Consider the following 15,905-nt stretch of genomic DNA (forward strand, 5'->3'; position numbering starts at 1 on the left):
AGTTTGGCAGGAGCGCTGGGCCAACTCAAATAAGGGAAATATCACCAGGAAATTCATTCCGAACATCGACAGGATGTACCCCAGTCCCCCAACTTGGTTTCAACCTGGCTTATACACCACCTATTTATTGACTGGTCACGGGGCCTTTACAGCCAAGCTGGCAGCGCTGGGGATTGAGGTGGATCCGAGATGTGCCTGTGGGGAGCTTGAGTGCTGGGAGCACATTATGTATGATTGCACCCATTATGAGGACCTCAGGTGCAGACTGATCACTGCAATACACTACCTCCCCAAGAACTTGGAATCACATCTATTGGACTCACTTGAGGAATACAGGGAGCTAAAGGAACATGCCCAAAAACTATTTGGTAGGCGTAAAACATTGATAGCCATCTACAGAAGGTAAAAAAAAAAAAAAAAAAAAAAAAACAAAGAACATGCGTGGAGAGGACTCAAGGAGAACCTCGCCCAGGAACCTGCTTACTACTAATCATCTAAAACCAGCGATCGCAAGAATAACCCCATGGAGCTGCGGATCTTCCCATGATGAAGAGAACCACAGCCATAGCTAACAGACCAACAATGGACCTGACCAGTGTTCATAGCTGAGGAAAAATATGGCTACCAATGACAGAGAAGACCAACGAAGATAGAGAACTCCAAGTTGCTGCCTCAACGGAGCCATATTGGCTCTATGCTCTGCACTCTCTTGTGCAGTGCAATTCTTTTACTCCCACACCCGGCAGGGGTGGGAGGTGACGGCTTGCTGTCGCCTCTCTTCCCTGCCACACCATTTCTTCCCTCTGGTGGGGCATGGGCATGCCTCACTGAAAAATTGGGGGTCACCTACCCTATCAATCCTCTTCTTCCTATTTCACCCACCAGCCTTCATTCTCCCCTCCCAGCACTTTTTCTTGCACAGCGTATAGCCCTACACGTCCAAATTTAAATACACCAAAAAATTTCGCCCAACCTTTTAGGCACTTCAGAAACAGGCTTTCAGCGTCAACCCCATATTAGTGCTTTAATGTAAGTGATTTAAAATCAACCGCGGTCGTTCCAATTTTATTTTAGGTCCTAGCCACTAAAATCCCAGGAAAGTAAGTGGCAGGACCAGCCAGAGTACAATTGACTCAATGGTAACACCCGGCTAGCCTCCACGTGGCGAGGTATGGACAACGTCTGGTCCCATTAGGGGCCTGGCGGCCAATAAGCCGGATAAACAATGGGCACAACATATAATACTACTCATGACCCACACACTTCTAAATCTCTGGCTTTGACAGGGTACTGTCACCGATACATAGAACATTCGCGGAGATGGGAGAAATCCCAGGAGCCGCTAGACCCTCAATATACCTCATACCTCATACCTCGTGAGCTATGCATTGGAAGCAATTTTCTCTATGTGACCTTGATGGAAGTCATTGTAGTGTCTTCCATAGAGTGTTTTCTTTGCCCATTTTTCTAGCTTCGTTTGTGCTCTCTGGGTGGGAGGGGACTGCTCGCTTAGTTTGAGTGAGGTATACCGCTGGTCTATCTTCCTTATGGTCTGATAGTGTGCTGCTGTGTGTTTCTGGAAGTAATACTTCAGGAAGTAATATCGCTGTTTTCTGTTGCTCGATGAGGTCTATCAGGCCCTTTGTTCCCTCCCTCTTTCTACGGCTGACTTCGGGTGGTGTTGGCGGCTTTTGGTCATCATTGTCTTTCTCATGATATCCTCCAGATCGGTGTTACTACAATCTATGACCTCGAAAGAGTATGTTAGCACTGGGGCTGCATAGATGTTTATGGCTTTAACTGTGTTCCCTCCATTCATATTTGCTTTCAACAGGCTTCTGAGTCTCTGATAGTATTTTCCGGTCAGGCAAGCCTTGATTTCCTTGTGCTCTAACTTCTGAGCCTGCATCATCCCCAGATATTTGTAGGTCTCGACCTTTGTCATGGCTGTGTCTCTTTACCAGTCTGTAGCTGGTAGTTTCGGCCCACTAATTTTCACCGGTGCAATTCGTGCGTCGTGTGTGTGGTATGGTTGTTTATTGGCGCATTAGCTGCTATGACTATAGTGCGCCTCGTGGGTCTTGCATTTGCCTAGACCAAATTCCATCCTGATATCACTGCTGCATTATTCAGTGATCCGGAGTAGTTGCCTCTCAGTTGTCGCGTAGAGCTTGATATCATTCATGTACATTACGTAGGTGAGGGTGTATAGGTTCTTCCTTTCTTCTTTGAGGTTATATCCATACTTGCTGCTGTTGAGCATGGTGGATAGCGGGTTAAGTGCTAGATAGAACCACGATGGGCTCAGGGCATCTCCCTGAAAGATTCCTCTCCTGATGGGGATTGGTCTGTTCGTGATGTTCTCGACCTTAATGGTGGTAACTTCCTAGGAGCATCGTTGATCCTAGGAAGTTTGTCACTATCCGATTGACTTTGTAGATCTTCAACGTCTCTATTATAATAATAATAATAGTTATTATCAGTTTATTTACCCAAGGTTCACCCCCTAATACACACATAACACATTTAAGATGTGAAAGAGACAGTTTATATTTTTATGAAATAAATATTTTTGAATGAATATTTTTAAATGAATATTTTAAATAATTAAAAATTTTTCCAAGCATCTCTTAATGGATGTTTTTAAAAAGCTGGAATATTTTTATTTTTGACGTAGCTGCAGAATAAAATTACATATTTGGATTCAAGCTGTGGAATTTTTAAAATAACTTAACCTGTTAAACAATTTTCTGTTTATTATTTTGAATATTGATGTTCCATATATACCTTGTTCTCGTCCCCATTCCTTCTTAACTTAAACTACTAAGATATGGGTGGGCATAGCATAATGCTAAGGTCTGCATGCGTTTCGTCAGATTCCCTTATGTTATCACATCCGTTTCAGTGATGTATTCACCAAAGTTTCCGGTTTCTTTTCTAATTAGCACATAATAAGAGCGGAAGCGGGATAACGTTTCCGCACGTGCAGTTTGGGCATCGTGCGATATCTGGTGGAAGGGGTGGAGAGCAGGTAAGCCGGTAACTGGACACTGATTCCAAGGGCAACAAGGGGGCGTAACTTGGTCTAAAGAAAAGTCGATGAGTGATAATCAAGGCTAATTCGGGCGGCTGGGAAGAAGTTTGGACGTAGTAGTATCTTCCAGATGTGAATCATAAATATGGAGCAACTATTTTAATGTTGTTGGTGACCGCATGGTACAAAACTATTTAGGGAACTACAAATGAAGGAAAGCTGGAACTACTGGTGAGATGAAATTTGAAGTTATTTTTCTGTTATGTTGTACTTCCTTTGAAATAATGATATACAGTACTTTTAAGTTCTTGGACCTAGTTAAATCGGTTCTTGTTTGAACTACGAACATCATTGCTAAAGTGGTAATGGATGATTGCTGTCATTTTAAAAAAATGCTAACTATAATTTGAATATTGCTTTGTCTTCAACTTAAATACTCAACAAGTTCCAGCATGTAAGCAAAGGTTTTCTAATTTTTCCGAAAATTTAATTTCTTAGAATACTTTTACAAAGTACTTAGTTAATTTCAAACTATCAAATATCACATAAATATACAAAGTTATTTCATTCATATGTTGAAATTTTAAACTACTGGTCGCATTTTGTCAGCTGCCTCGTGGATGTGCTCCTTCATCACTTCAATCAGATGATATCCTAACGAAGGTCATTCAGGGATGCCAAGTGAAGTGTCTCCTCATTCTGTCTACTTTCCTCACTCAGTTGGGCTGTGGTGTAGGGTGTCCGGGACTCCATCACAACCTCCTTGAGTGAGGGACGTCGTCAGAAAAATTCTACATAGTCCATCCTCAAATGTTTTTGGTAAAAACAATGAAGAGTAATCCTGATTACTCGTTCAAATGTCATTCCCAGGTTAATTCTAACTCTATGCTCATCTCAAACTATTTGCGATGTCCCATTCATGTTATTGCCACTTTGATACGTTGTAGATCTCGATATTTGTCTTGGAGGTTGAAAACCTTATTGCCGCTATGAGTATGAAGTATGATATTTGTATGATATTTGTTACAATATAGGAAAAAAATTCGTCAAGCATTGTCTACATCGTAAAACAAGTTTAGTAATATCTGTAACTGTGAGAAATTTGACTATTAACTTGATTATAAGGAACAAATATAAGTGTTTAGCTCATTCCCATGTCACACCTGTTTTTAAATAAAAATAAATATAATATAGAAATAACTTTAATTATTTGGAATCCACTAATAATTTTTTGACCAATGAGCATGTCAGCATGAGTAAAAGAGTACGAAACGTAAAAAAAATTATGAATTTATGCATAACAGTGTGACTCTTATATTAACATCAATTTGTGAAAACTGCTGTAATACAGTATAGGAATTTTGAACCTCTGTGGTATGCTGTTTAATTACGGACACTCGATTATCTGAATTACTTGGAATAGATTTCTTTTTGAGAGGGCACTTCAAGTCCTTAAAAGGTACAAAACTCCCTCTAGATGTACATGGTGTGGCAATAAAGTTTCAGTACTGGTGCAATAAAAAGAACACAAAGTGAAGAAGCTCCAAAATGATTTTATTTTAATTCAAAGTAATAACCACCTGAGTGAATGTACTAATTACACCGTTCTAAGAATTTCTGAAAAGGATCAGCGAAGGCTTCCTAAGATATGATGTTCAGTTCGGCGGTTAGTTTTTTTCTTTATGTCCTCAACATCCTGAAATCTTTTTTCTATTGAGGGCAGTTTTCACCTTGAAAAGGAAGAAGCTTACTAGTGCTAGAGTCTGCGCGGGCAACACAGTGGTATCGTCACCGTCCTCCCCAGACTGGGTGGAAAAGGCCCGGGTTCGAATCCCGTTGATTAGGCGAGGAACTTTAATAGGCTTTTTTCACTCCGTGGCTCAGTTAGTCGGTTTCAGGCGTGGATAGCAAGGATCCCCCCCCCCCCCCCCAGAAACTGGGGTTTATTCGTCTAGCAAATCAGGCAAATCGACCAGAGAACACACGCAATTTACAGACACATTACATATAGAAGAAATTCTGGGTGACTCTAATAAAATAATTTGAAAAATTATTTTGTTGGAGAGGGAGAGTAAGATGGGTTGTTGATCTGTACAATGCCAAGTTTTGTCAGAAATATCTTCAAAACAAGTGGAAATGGGCGCAGGCTTCGTCGTACAACAAGAACTAGCTGCCTTTCTGCCGAAATTGCGGGCTCACCCGGCTTCAACAGTTTTCGAAGCACCTGTACAGTACTTCAAAAAGTTCAATGTAGAACCCAGCATTGACTCTCTTGCCTTCTGGTAAAAATTCCTTGTGAATCACATCGTGCTTGTATAAAACCATGATCAGCATCGTCTTGATCCTGAACTTCTGTAAACGAAACTTTTTGGTCTTGGTGATGATTTTGAAGTCCAGTGCATGCTCTGTTCGTCCTTGGGTTGTACTGAAACACGACACTTATCTCCAGTGACAATATATAGTTGAGGAAATTAGGGTTGTTTTAACAAGTCTGGATGAAGTCTTCGCATCATGACACTCTTTGTTGCTACTCATCCGTGAGGTCGTGCAGCACGATTTTGCACATATTTCCCTAAACTTCATACAGAATTTAGCGAATCGTTTCCTTACTCATATCTAACTCATCAGTCATCATTCTGAGGGTAAAATGATGCCACAGATTCTCGAACTTTTGCAGCTCTGCGCGGGTAGCACAGTAGTATTGTCACAATCCTCCCCACACCGGGTGGAAAAGGCCCGGGTTCGAATCCCGTTGATGACGCGAGGAACCTTAGTGGGCTTTTTTTAATCCGTGGCTGAGTTAGTCGGTCTCAGGCGTAGATACCAAGGTTTTCTCCCCAGAAACTGGGGATTTTTCGTCCAGCAAAACAGGCAAATCGACCAGAGAACACACGCAATTTACAAACACGAATACGGGTTAATGTAATCATTTACGGGTAACCCTAATATGATAATATAATAATAAATAAAATGTCTCTATTCGAGAGGTTGACGGAACGCGCATTTTTTGGGTCATTGCGAACATCTTCATGTTCGCCTTTGAATTGCTTATATACTCAAACACGCTGGTACGAATTAACGTTTCATCACCATAAACAGTTTTTAACATTTCATGTTTCTGTTGCAAATTTTCCCAGTTTAAAACAAAATTTAATATTCGTTCGTTGCTTCCTTGCAAAATCGTGACAGGAAACGTTAACGCTACTTACGAAACTGGTTGTTGCTTGCACCCTTTCAGCCTAGTAGACAATCTCTGTACCACTACCATCTTTGGAGGAAGTTTGAACAACATACCACTTCCATTTATTTTTAAGTTCATCGAACACGACCGCAGCAGCACCAGTTCGGGACATTTATTGCCACACCTCACGTGCTTAAACTCAATACTGACTTGCATGTTACCGAGCATCATGTGCAGTAGTTATAAAATTATTTAAATGGAAAATTTACGCTATTTGTAAAACATATATTCAGTTTGACCAAAGAAAAATAAACATTTCTACCGGTGTACTACCGCTAGGGAAAGCAGCGAGCGTTATTTCAGAACAGTTGTGATGGACCTTTCCCTCAGCCATATGTTGCCAGCCACCCAAACACAATCTGCAGTAGGCATCTTTCCAAAGACTACTTTGTTTATTAGTTTAAACACTTCTTCACACATTTCCGCCTGCTGCTTGGCATTGCTGCACGTGTGGCGGATGGCGATAATGAAGTACCTGATGAACTGCGAAGTGTTTGAGAAGGGAGTGAACCGGAAATTATTAATGTCAATTCTAATAGGAAGGAAGGAAGGAAACATATAATGAGCATTATAACAAGCAATTTCCAATGAAATTTTAACGTTTACACATGTTTGGATACGTAAATAAGTGCAGAAAAATTTCATGGTCTGCAAGTGGCCTTTCTTTCTCTCTGTTCTCTCAAAATATTATCAGAGTTTTTTTTTTTTACTTTCTCAGCTAGTATAAGAGAGGAGAGGGAGTCTAAAATTTTTAATAATGCTTCTACAGTTCCAGACAATTCCATGAGGTTTTGGATTGCATTGTTTCAAAAACTGCACCGAGGCAATTGAGGCCAGCAGGCATAATGGTATGCTGGAGGAGGCTCGGGAGGAATCGCGCGAGTCCCTCAGTTTTGGGTATTATCAGAGTATCTTGCTAAACAAATAGTTTGATTAAATTTAATAGACTATTTTAACCGGTGATGACCCTTAGCTGAAATTCTCGAGCGAACCCTTTATTAACAAATTGGCAGCAGCTCTCTGAACCAACGTCTCTTCTTTGTAAATAGCGTGTATTCATGGTCAGCTTGCTCGGGAAGATTCTGCGATATTTTTCAATTTCTACCATAACCCCTTTCTTCTCCTTTCTTGCCATAACTTGATTTTTTATTCTTTCCTATCTACCAACAATGCATAATTATAATTTTATTCCTCTTATATACAGTTTTGATGTTTTTGTACTTGTTAATCTAATCAACTCATACAAATTTATACAGCAACTACACTGCTCGACAAAATTAACAGAACAAAATGTTTTTCACGAATGTTTTATTGTGAACAGTGTCGCCGAAGGATTTCATGTAAATTCCGAATATCCAATAGAAAAACATACGGGTTGTCACCACATCACTCCATTCCCATTTTTTGGCTTTCTCAGTGGAATAACCATGTCTCCAATACTCAGGATGACAAGTCATTGTCGGTTAGATGATTCTTCGAGATAGTGGGCCGTTGGACGACTTGAAGCCGAGCAGTCGCAGGCAGAGGTGGTATATAGAGTGTTCAATGTCTAACGGCCTCAGGGGTTTCCCCCATCTCCGCGTTGCGTACTCTGTTTGTGTATCACAGAACTCTGTGAAGGCCAGAAGTTTAAAAAGTGTAATGTGTGTGTTAGTGCTGTGTAGTATCGTGTTTTGTTGTTCTTCTGACCGTTTAGCCTTTGGGCCCCTAGTGGAACCCCCGTCGGCGGAGGCGGTATGCTGGCTTAATGTGTCACGCAGTGTCGTCTTGACAAGAATTGCTGGCCAAGGTCGCCCGAGAGCTACGTCAGTCAGAACAAACCGCTCAGTGGTATCGTCACCTTCCTTCCCACACCGGGTGGAAAAGGCCCAGGTTCGAATCCCGTCGATGACGCGAGGAACTTTAATGGGCTTTTTCACTCCGTGGCCGAATTAGTCGGTCTCAGGCGTAGATAGCAAAGTCTTTCGTCCAGTAAACAGAGAAATCGACCATAGAACACACGCAATTAACAGACATAAGACACAGCACGGCAGATGAATTTAATTATTAGGGGGGCCTAAATATAATAGTTTTTTTTTTTAGGACAGACCGCTATCTGGTTCTAACAGCAAAACGGAACTCTATGATGTCCTGTCATCAACTGTCTCTTGAGGTTGCTGCCGCTGCCACAAGTGAAAACATTTCCAACCGAACTGTGTTAAGAAGGCTCACTCGAAGTGGACTCTACGCATGGAAGCCAATGGTTTATCCCGTTTATCCCAAACCACTACAGAGCTCGTCGAAACTGGTGCCATGAACATGTGACTTGGAGCCAACTCTTCAGTCAATTGGTGATCTAAGATTTGTGTTGGTGGAAAAATGGGATTTGTTTCCACAGAATGTTGTAAACATCCTTATATCGAGCATGATTTACCGTTGCCAGACCTGTTTAGCCGGTGGAGGGGCTCATACGCAGTATTGATGTCATGTGACCATATTTTCGAGCATCTGGTATCGACTTCTGTAATGTGACCTTTTTAGTAATTCTTATATAACCGCTATAAATGTCCTTTATACCTGTCCAAAGTTTTTTGCTGTCTTCTCATTTCATCGTTACCATACCAAATTTTATCCCGTTACCATTGCAAGCTGCACGAGTAACACCACGTTTTTTATTTTACATGTTCTGTTAATTTTTTTTGAGCAGTGCATTACAAAGTTTACATGTTTGTAATACAAACGCGTAGTAGCATCACACAGAGGCACTGTGTGTGTGTGTGTGCTGCAACAACTTCAACCTATGTTCCGAGCGGACGATTCTTTGCAGGACCTTCTTGTCACGTTCCGTCAGTTTCGAAAGTTTTCCAAGTCGTTTCGTTTCCATTCTGCTGATCACATCACCAATCGTCGGCCTAGGGATCTTCAATAACTTTAAAATGTTATGTACAGACTGGTTTTTCTTATATGGTAAAAAAAACTAAACATACTCTATTATTATTTAGAGCTGGAAGTCTAATTCCGTGCATTGGGACATCTTGTATTCATCTCCTTGAAGGTCCATGAGAATATTTATAGTTGGAACTGACACAAAGTGCTTGTGTAGCACGTTACCGGCTATCAGGGGGAATGGTGTCGGGATATTAATGGTAGGGTAGTGTGTGTGTATATATATATATATATGCATACACACCACATTACCCTAGAGGAAGTATTCGGACAACACTCCTCAAAATGTAGTGAATGGTAGGAGATCTAGGAATACAAAAATGATGTGGACAACAACACCCCTCAAAATATAATGAATAGTACTAGATGTATGCGAAGCAATAATAGGTTTAAAAGTGTACAGGCAGTAGTACTTGTAGAACAAATAAGCAAAATGAATCGGCGATGAATAAGTGCTTATGGAGATTTAATCGTTACCATATCAGCAATTTGTCACTGCGTGCTAGAGCCACATATATGAGGCAGACGTAATTGTAGTTGATATATGAAAAGATGGGATAATGAGGATAGTGTAGGTGTGTGCAAGAGGTCAGGTAGGCAAAAATATAAATTTAATTTTATTTTTATTTCTAATAAAAATAAAATCATTGATCCATAAAGAAATTGGTGAAAAGACGTAAGCGACGTCATTGGAAAATTAAGTTGGAATTTCATATGTCCATAGGAGTGTCTGTAAATGCATCCATTCATAGGGACTAAGCATAGGTTTTCTTGCAGAGCCACTGTTCATAAATATACACATTGGAACGGAAGACATTGTTTTCAGTGATATCTAGCTGGTCGTTCTCAGATCATGGAACTGGAACTGGAAATGGATCCTATGAAATGACAAATAACATTACATAGTCTTCAAATCAGGCGGTAGTCGGAGCGTGGAAAATACTAGAGAAATAGGTTTAAAAGTGTGCCGTTTCCGCTGTGCATTGGGCCCATAATGAAGTTCGGAGGAGGCTGGGTCATGTTTTGTAGCTATCTCTTGTGGTTCGGACTTGGACCGTTGGTTGTAGTGCCCGAACCACTAATGCCGGGTTACACACTTTCAGAATTTGGGATAAGGACAGTTTTGATGGTGAAACATCACTATTAATGGCCATCCACTTCTCCATATCTTTGAAGACAGCACCTTGATTGCTCTACGATATATAAATAAAATCTTAGGACCATATATAAGAAGATTCTTTTGTTGTGCAGTCTTCAGTACATTTTGTGGACAGGCCTCCGTAGCTGAGTTGTCAAATTCAAAATATTATATTAGGGCCACCCGTAATCGCTTACATATACCCACATATGTATCATGAGTGTAATTTGCGTGTGTTCTCTGGTCAATTTGCCTGTTTTGCTGGACGGAAAAAACCTTGCTATCTACGCCTGAGACCGACTAACTCAGCCACGGAGTGAAAAAAGCCTACTAAAGTTCCTCGCGTAATCGACGGGATTCGAACCTGGGCCTTTTCCACCCGGTGTGGGAAGGACGGTGACGATACCAGCCGAGTGGTCAGGAGTGGGAATGTAGTGGTACACACTCTTTGAGTAGACTGGGATTCAAGCCCTTGGCTGCTAAATGCGGTCAATCTGTCAACCCGCACTAGACCAGCGTGGCAGATTATGGTCCATTTTCCTCAACATAAATTGTTGAGGAGGCTTCCATCCTGCAGTGGATTGATAATGGCTGCAGTTAGCTTTTTTTTTTTTTTTTTTACATTTTGTGGACAATAACGCATCTTCCCACAAGGACTCAGTTGCCTGAGTAATTTCTCCAAAGTGAAGTTATTCATGCAACGAAGTAGCCTAAGAGATACCCAGGCTAAGTAAAGTCTCAAGGAGTCTGAATCAAGTAATTGCATTGTTCAGTAGATCCCTGTAATCCCAGGGTTCGTTGACGGTCGGATCCCTCTGGCTCTGGGTTCTCATGCCTCCAACCGTGCTGCACCTTGTTGGAAGTTTCCTCGTGGGTAGCAGTTGATATAATCGCTGTGCTCTGCACAACGGGTGGAAATGACCTGAGTTCGAATCCTGTCAATGATGCGAGGAATTTTTATGGGTGTTTTTCACAAAGTGGCTGAGCTAGTCGATTTCAATCGAGGGTAGCATTGTTTTTTCTGCCGGAATCTCGGGTCATAGAAAAAAAATGCCATTTACAGACATTATATACAATGAAATATGTAATTGCTCATGCATCTAAACCATAATACATCCAACCTTGTTGAAGGGTGTTGAGAGCTTCGTGTGAGATGTATATAGCAGTGTACCCTAAAAAAGAAGAAGAGAGGAATGAAGTTTATTGCCTCTAGCAACGTTGGATTTAAGTAGTCTAAAGTCCTGTAGCAAATATTTGTGGAATCACTAAAAGTAAGGTCTCGGGGATCCCTGATCAACAGTAATTGTATCATTCTGTAGATCCCTGCGACCTGGAACAACCATACCTCCACACCTTGTTGGAAGCATGAGAGCTTCGTGTGAGATGTGTATAGCCATGAGTTGTGATCACAGCCCCTTTTAATCCTAATTTAATTTCAGAATCGGAAATTTGTATACTTTTCATAAGTTGGTCATTCTTACGTGATATGTCCATTCATTGTTTTTGGTGGGTTTTGGAAAATGTCTACACAGATGTGTTTTGAAATATCGACAGATGTAATATTTCTAAAAAGAATTAGAATCATAGAATCTAATAACATTATTGTTATATACAAATGTCAAATGTATAGTCAAATACTAGAAAAAACGATTACATACACAAAATATGTACACTTTTCTTTTTTTTTTTTTTTTTTTTTTTTGTCTTCACAATTGTAATTATCTTATTTCTACAATAATAGAGGGCATGAACCAAGCGATCAAAATCTAGGTAATTTTTTTCACTGTTAAAACTGAGTTGAAAAATAGTGGTCAAAGATATATTGGAAATTAATCTTGATGAATCTCATAAATTATATCTCGCGCCTCCCTAGTCCCACAGGTTACTCTGATCTAAAAATACATCAGGATTTCGGTTTAGAAACAACTTTACCTTAAACGCCTTGACTTTTATATAAATTTAAAATCCATTGGAGATTGCTGCTGGTGACAAAATTTCAGTAATTGATATATTGTTATATAGAATGTCCACAAACCTCCTGTACAAATATGACGTTAAACTGACGAATAAAATATACGATACGAACCTTAGACTACTGCCAGGCGAGAGAGGATATCTTGTGAAGTTTTTGTTAACCAACCAGAAAATATGAGTGGCACAGTAGATGGGCAGCATCGCGAAACTGTAATTATGGCGGAATTTACCAACAAAATTATATGCTCTTGGTTTTGTTGTCGATCGACAGCTTCTGTACGAGCTGTAACTTGTGTGGCTTGATACTCAGACAGCAACGTGCACCCGCCGGTATTGCACTATATCTGGCGGGAGCGGGATTTTAGTGCGCTGAGCACTGACAGTGAATAATGAACCCGTACCTGGCTCCTCGAGCTTGGGACGGGCATTAGGTGGCAACTGCCCGGTGTTGGCTGCTCCCCAGTACGAAGAGCCCTAACACACACACAATGCGAACACACATACATCAACTTTTTTCAGGCCGTTTCAGAGAAGTTTTGGCTGTCGCAGGTGATCAAGCTGGAGATTGACATTTGCCTAGGTGCCACCCTGACTCAAGAACATAAAATAAAAAAAAAACAAACTCAGACAGCAACGTAATACGTTACACACTGTTGATCTTGACATGTTAAGCTCACGACTGGCACGTTGTATGGATTTCACAGAGTTTCATAACATTTCCTCGAACCAGTTCCACTTCGTCCTCGCTGACTTTTGTTCGTCCACCATGCCAGCCCGGATAATTGCAGAACTGTAGGTTTACTTGGTGACTTCTTTTAGACCCGTGTTCGAAATTTACGCACAGCAGCTGTGGTAGACTGCAACTTATTGAACCAAAGTACACTGCACCTTCTGAGTGTTGGTAAATGCCGCCAAGATTACAGTTTTGCAGTTATACTTCCATCTGTTGCAACGTGTGCATTTTCCGATTGTTGAAAAAAAAAAAAAAAAAAATTGAAGACATCCTCTATCACTTGGAAGTGGTTTCAGATTTGTATTGTATATCCTGTTCACATAGTATGACTACACGGGTAGCCGCCTGGTGTGAGAAGGACACCACAGTTCTTCCCACACCAAGTGGAAAAGGCCCAGGTTCGAATCCCGTCAATGCCATCAGGGACGATTATGGGCTTTTTTTCACTCCGTGGTTGAGTTAGTCGGTCTCAGGCGTAGATAGAAAGGTCCACCCGGAAACTCGGGTTTTTCGTCCAGCAAAACAGGCAAATAGACGAGGAAACACAAGCAATTCACGAACAGAATACACTTGGGTGGGCTTGAGTAGTTGACCTAATGTTCCGGGTGACATTTATTTATTCACGTAGTAATGTTTTAGTTTTGTAAGAGAGATTTGTGGATACCCTGTATTCATTTGTACACTACAGTAAAATATTGTATGGACTATAAAAGTTGTAGATGGTAAAAATATCCGATTAAACTATCTATAATAAAGAGCGATAAAATTAGTAAGAATAAAAGGAAATATAATTTAAAATTGCACACAAGAGATTAATTATAACTTTGTCCATCCTTAAAATTTCTCTTAATCTTGTTAGCGTCAAAGAGATGGCAGCAGATTCCAACTTTACAATGATTCAGGATCAACTTTCAAAAGCATTCAAAGTCTGGAGTGAAGCATCCAAACTCACTTTTCGAGAGGTGAGAAGTCATGATGCGGATATTGTTGTCTCGTTTCCAAGACGTTCACATGGTGATGGTTATCCTTTTGATGGAGAAGGTTCCGTCCTTGCCCATGCATTTTTTCCTGGTGAAGGTATCGGCGGAGACGCCCATTTCGATGCTGAGGAGAAATGGATGGCTGCTCAAACAGCGATTGATGACGATGGTAAGTTATGTCAACTTCAGTGCTGAAACTACTATTTTTAGGTTTCTTCCCCACAGAATCGGGGAAAAATAAATCTACACAAATTTAATTTATTATTTTTTAATAATTGATCATTATTCTTTGCCATCAGCTCGCATCGTGTAATTTGGGGGTAGGTACGATAGTTGTATGTAAGCATGCTTGTCTGTTATACACTCACTGGCAAAAAAATTAGAAACGTTTATTCAATATCTAGTTGGGCCACCTTTTGCTTCAATTAGATATCATACATATCGTATCTTGTGAAATCATGAATGGTCAGTATTATACAGAAATAAGTATAATTTTGTATCTCGCATCAACAGACCTACAGGTTTATTGATGCGAGACTTATTTCTGAATGATACTGACTATTCAGTTCCAAAAGTATGAGCCGACCGGGCTAGCCGAGTGGGTAAAGTACCTGCCCGGCAACCCAAAGGTCGCGGGTTCGATTCCCGCCTCGGGCTTGGATCAAAGTACGGCAAAAACCTTGGGAGGTGCAATATGGCCACAGAAGCCGATGCGCCAACAACTACCAAAAATCAAAAAATCAATCAAATCAAATCCAAAAGTATGTCCAAACACAATTTGTTGGAAGGCTCCAAATTTTGGATGCTTAGTTTATTAATAGCATTTTTCTTACGAGGTACAATGGTGGCTTTTGAGCTTCTATGCACTGTAGAAGCTTTAAAATTCCAGTCAATATCCGGAAAGTTAAAACTTTCCATTATAAGACATTATGACTTATTGGCCCACTCTATTTCTCTGCATAACTGTTTGTTATACTTATCGCAGTCATTAGGCCTGTAACACATTCCTACTTTCATTTTCGTTTAGCCAGTGCTTATCTCACACCCTATGTCATACTGAACTGACTTAACATTGCACTGGCCACCCATGTCGACTGATTCACTGCCTTAGGTTTTATATGCTTCTTAACTAAGAGCATAATCCCTCCCTCTCTCCTTTCCCTACACATTGTATCTCCACGTTAAAACTCTGCCTCTTATCACTGAGCCACAACATGTCTCTGATATTATTATTATTAGCTATATGGTGCTAGGAAGCCTGAGGCTTATGCTGCACCAGCCAAAAAAAAAAAAAAAAAAAAATTCCCGAGTTACCCTGAGAGAGAGAAAGAGACAAGTAGCAGGGAATCACCAAGAAAGAGAAGAATGATGATATCCAGCTCAGGACCCTGGGTGTGCCAAGCCCATACTCACCATGTGTGAGCCCCTGGGGGCAGGGGGTCTTGCAATGTGTGCATTTGATAACCTGATTAGTACTTCATGTTTATCAAATTTATTTTACAAAGCTATTTGAAGATAATAAAGCACTCAAACTGAAACGTTGGTATAACTATGTTTATTTTTGATTTGGAAATATGTACGTAATGGAATCAAACGTTTCGTGGTAATTTATTACCATTTCTTCAATGACAGCTATCTTTGTAATAGGTCGCTATTGCAAAGGGTTACGGCGCCTCCGTAGCCAGGTGCGCAGGAGCATCAGTGTGTAGCACACACTTCTTGATTAGACCGGGGTTCGAGCCCATGACCACCAAATACGGAGGATGCGGAAAGGTCAGGGAATGACCACCCCACATCACCGGAGCAGTATGGCCTTAGTTGCTAATGCTCCTAAGAAACAAGCAAAGGGTCACAAGAACTTGTTTGTGACCGATGTGACC

At 40.7% G+C, this 15,905-nt stretch overlaps 1 protein-coding gene across 5 annotated transcripts in view; it reads left to right on the forward strand.

Moving 5' to 3' along the window:
• LOC150091546 (matrix metalloproteinase-2-like) overlaps positions 1–15,905 on the forward strand; it is a 178,590-nt gene that overhangs the window by 83,559 nt on the left and 79,126 nt on the right. For 4 of the 5 annotated variants that reach the window (XM_090384516.1, XM_090384512.1, XM_090384519.1 and 1 more), the window contains exon 3: positions 13,905–14,194. In XM_090384516.1, coding sequence (XP_090240642.1) covers positions 13,905–14,194 — 290 coding nt within the window. Of the gene's footprint in view, positions 1–3,133; positions 3,266–13,904; positions 14,195–15,905 lie in introns of those variants that run through there. The other variant, XM_090384523.1, reaches the window with a different exon arrangement.

This window comes from Mastigoproctus giganteus, chromosome 1 (genome assembly GCF_048544385.1).
Source record: "Mastigoproctus giganteus isolate SK-2022 chromosome 1, ASM4854438v1, whole genome shotgun sequence".
Lineage (NCBI taxonomy): Eukaryota > Metazoa > Arthropoda > Arachnida > Uropygi > Thelyphonidae > Mastigoproctus > Mastigoproctus giganteus.